The 2,500-nt window shown below is 50.8% G+C and overlaps 1 protein-coding gene across 4 annotated transcripts in view; it reads left to right on the top strand.

Moving 5' to 3' along the window:
- Positions 1-2,500, top strand: part of LOC128026687 (girdin) — a 46,467-nt gene that overhangs the window by 43,811 nt on the left and 156 nt on the right. Inside the window, exons 28-30 of one of the 4 annotated variants that reach the window (XM_052613940.1) lie at positions 994-1,151; positions 1,494-1,741; positions 2,133-2,500. The exon at positions 2,133-2,500 is cut by the window's right edge and continues 156 nt beyond it. In XM_052613940.1, the coding sequence (XP_052469900.1) occupies positions 994-1,151; positions 1,494-1,741; positions 2,133-2,136 (410 nt within the window). In that variant the 3' untranslated portion in view covers positions 2,137-2,500. Of the gene's footprint in view, positions 1-993; positions 1,152-1,493 lie in introns of those variants that run through there. The other 3 variants (XM_052613941.1, XM_052613943.1, XM_052613942.1) reach the window with 3 other exon arrangements.

The following is a 2,500-nucleotide window of genomic DNA, read 5'->3' as shown; positions in this document are numbered from 1 at the left end:
TGTGTGTGTGTGTGTGTGTGTGTATCACTCATGCGTGTGTGTGTGTATCACTCAGGTGTGTGTGTGTGTGTATCACTCAGGTGTGTGTGTGTGTGTGTGTATCACTCAGGTGTGTGTGTGTGTGTGTGTGTGTGTATCACTCAGGCGTGTGTGTGTGTATCACTCAGGTGTGTGTGTGTGTGTATCACTCAGGTGTGTGTGTGTGTGTGTGTATCACTCAGGCGTGTGTGTGTGTGTATCACTCAGGTGTGTGTGTGTGTGTGTGTGTGTGTATCACTCAGGCGTGTGTGTGTGTATCACTCAGGTGTGTGTGTGTGTGTATCACTCAGGTGTGTGTGTGTGTATCACTCAGGCGTGTGTGTGTGTGTGTGTATCACTCAGGTGTGTGTGTGTTTATCACTCAGGTGTGTGTGTGTGTGTATCACTCAGGTGTGTGTGTGTGTATCACTCAGGTGTGTGTGTGTGTGTGTATCACTCAGGTGTGTGTGTGTGTGTGTGTATCACTCAGGCGTGTGTGTGTGTGTATCACTCAGGCGTGTGTGTGTGTATCACTCAGGTGTGTGTGTGTGTGTATCACTCAGGTGTGTGTGTGTGTATCACTCAGGCGTGTGTGTGTGTGTGTGTATCACTCAGGCGTGTGTGTGTGTATCACTCAGGTGTGTGTGTGTGTGTATCACTCAGGTGTGTGTGTGTTTATCACTCAGGTGTGTGTGTGTGTATCACTCAGGCGTGTGTGTGTGTATCACTCAGGTGTGTGTGTGTGTGTATCACTCAGGTGTGTGTGTGTGTGTATCACTCAGGCGTGTGTGTGTGTGTATCACTCAGGTGTGTGTGTGTGTGTGTGTGTGTGTGTGTGTGTGTCACTCAGGTGTGTGTGTGTGTGTGTATCACTCAGGCGTGTGTGTGTGTATCACTCAGGTGTGTGTGTGTGTATCACTCAGGCGTGTGTGTGTGTGTGTGTATCACTCAGGTGTGTGTGTGTGTGTCTCTCAGGTGTGATGAACAGCAGTGAGAGCAGCGGTGAGGTCTCTGTGAGTCTGGACAGTGTGAGGCAGAGGTCAGCTCAGCACAGCTCTCTGGACACCAGAGCTGCAGGAAGTGAGAAGGTTTCCCTGCAGCAGGACCTGAAGGAGAGCACAGCACCTGCAGAGGTGATACACACACGGAAACACCTCGACTGCTCGACAAACATTCCTGATCACCTTCAATGTTGAACACAGCTGTGCTGCTCTGTTTGAAATAGAAATCTTCGGTAACATTAGAAATGTTTTACTGACTCTTGTTCAGTTTAATCCATCCTTGATGAATAGAACTCTAGCACTCTATTCTTTTTCTATTCCATCTACTTGTTTTATTTAAAGCAAAGATGTAAATGTGAAAGCCATGATTGAACGGTAGAGCAGGGCTCTCGTCTCAGTGATGCTGATGATGTGTGATGAAGTCCCAGATGTCTTCCTGTGCTGTCATATATAACAGACCTGTCTCCTGTGCAGCAGGTTCTCTCAGCACAGTCGTCTGGTGTGTCCAGAGAGCGGGTGAAGAGCCGTGGTATCTTGCGCTCGTCCAGCAGCAGGGCTCCACCGGGACGTCCTGGTCTGCAGAAGGCAGAGGGCTCCGGTCTGTCGTCACAGAGCAAGACTGTGTCCGTGTCAGAGCGTCTGGACTCGAGCGCAGGCCTGCCCCGCGCCAGCAGTGTCATCTCCACCGCCGAGGGCTCCGTCCACCGCTCCAGCTCCAGACAGTGAGTACGGCCCGCTCCCCAGACCCCGGCGCAGCCCTGCACACACAGAGCAGCCCGAGTCGTCCAGCTGCAGGCCTCTCTAGCTCCCTCCTTCAGCCTAGACCCATGTTCAGTGAGCCTGCGGTGATGGGCGGAGCTAGAAACCAGAGCATGTCCCTCAACACGGCTCTCGATAGCAGCATGAGCCCTCCCCATAGAGCCCTGTGATCACACACTCAGACCCCGGGGCCTCGGAGGACAGCCAGGCCAGGATGCTCCTCTGTTAATTGACTGATGGTGTTTGTGTGCATGTCTTTCTCTCTGTCATGTGTGTGTTCACGAGTCTGGAGGGACCACAGCTCTATCTCTTCATCATAGTGCTCTTCTGTACTGTCCCACTGTGGTTCTGCAGGTGAGGAAGTGTTCCAGCACAACAGGAAGTCTCCAAGCAGAAGAGGAGCTCAGAGTCTGTCCTGACACACAGGGTGAGGGTCAGGATCCTCCTCAGCTGCTCTTCATCAGGAAACACACTCAATCTCTGCTGTTTGCTGAAGGTCCCTCTGAACTGACTGATGTCTCTGTTAAATGAGTTGTAAATATCTGCGATCAGTTCATTGTTCCTCGCTTCATTCTGCAGGTTTATTTTCATGATAAATGTGTAATAACTGCTAGCAGTGTTATGTCTGAGGATCGCTCCTGTTATTTCCTCACACGTGATCAGAGAGACGAGCACAGTACTGACAGAAATATTCATCATAGAAATTAATGTTTTACCAGCCT

This window comes from Carassius gibelio, chromosome A13 (genome assembly GCF_023724105.1).
Source record: "Carassius gibelio isolate Cgi1373 ecotype wild population from Czech Republic chromosome A13, carGib1.2-hapl.c, whole genome shotgun sequence".
In the NCBI taxonomy this organism is placed as follows: domain Eukaryota; kingdom Metazoa; phylum Chordata; class Actinopteri; order Cypriniformes; family Cyprinidae; genus Carassius; species Carassius gibelio.
Note: the sequence above shows the minus strand (reverse complement) of the source record. Positions and strands in the feature narration are given on the sequence as shown.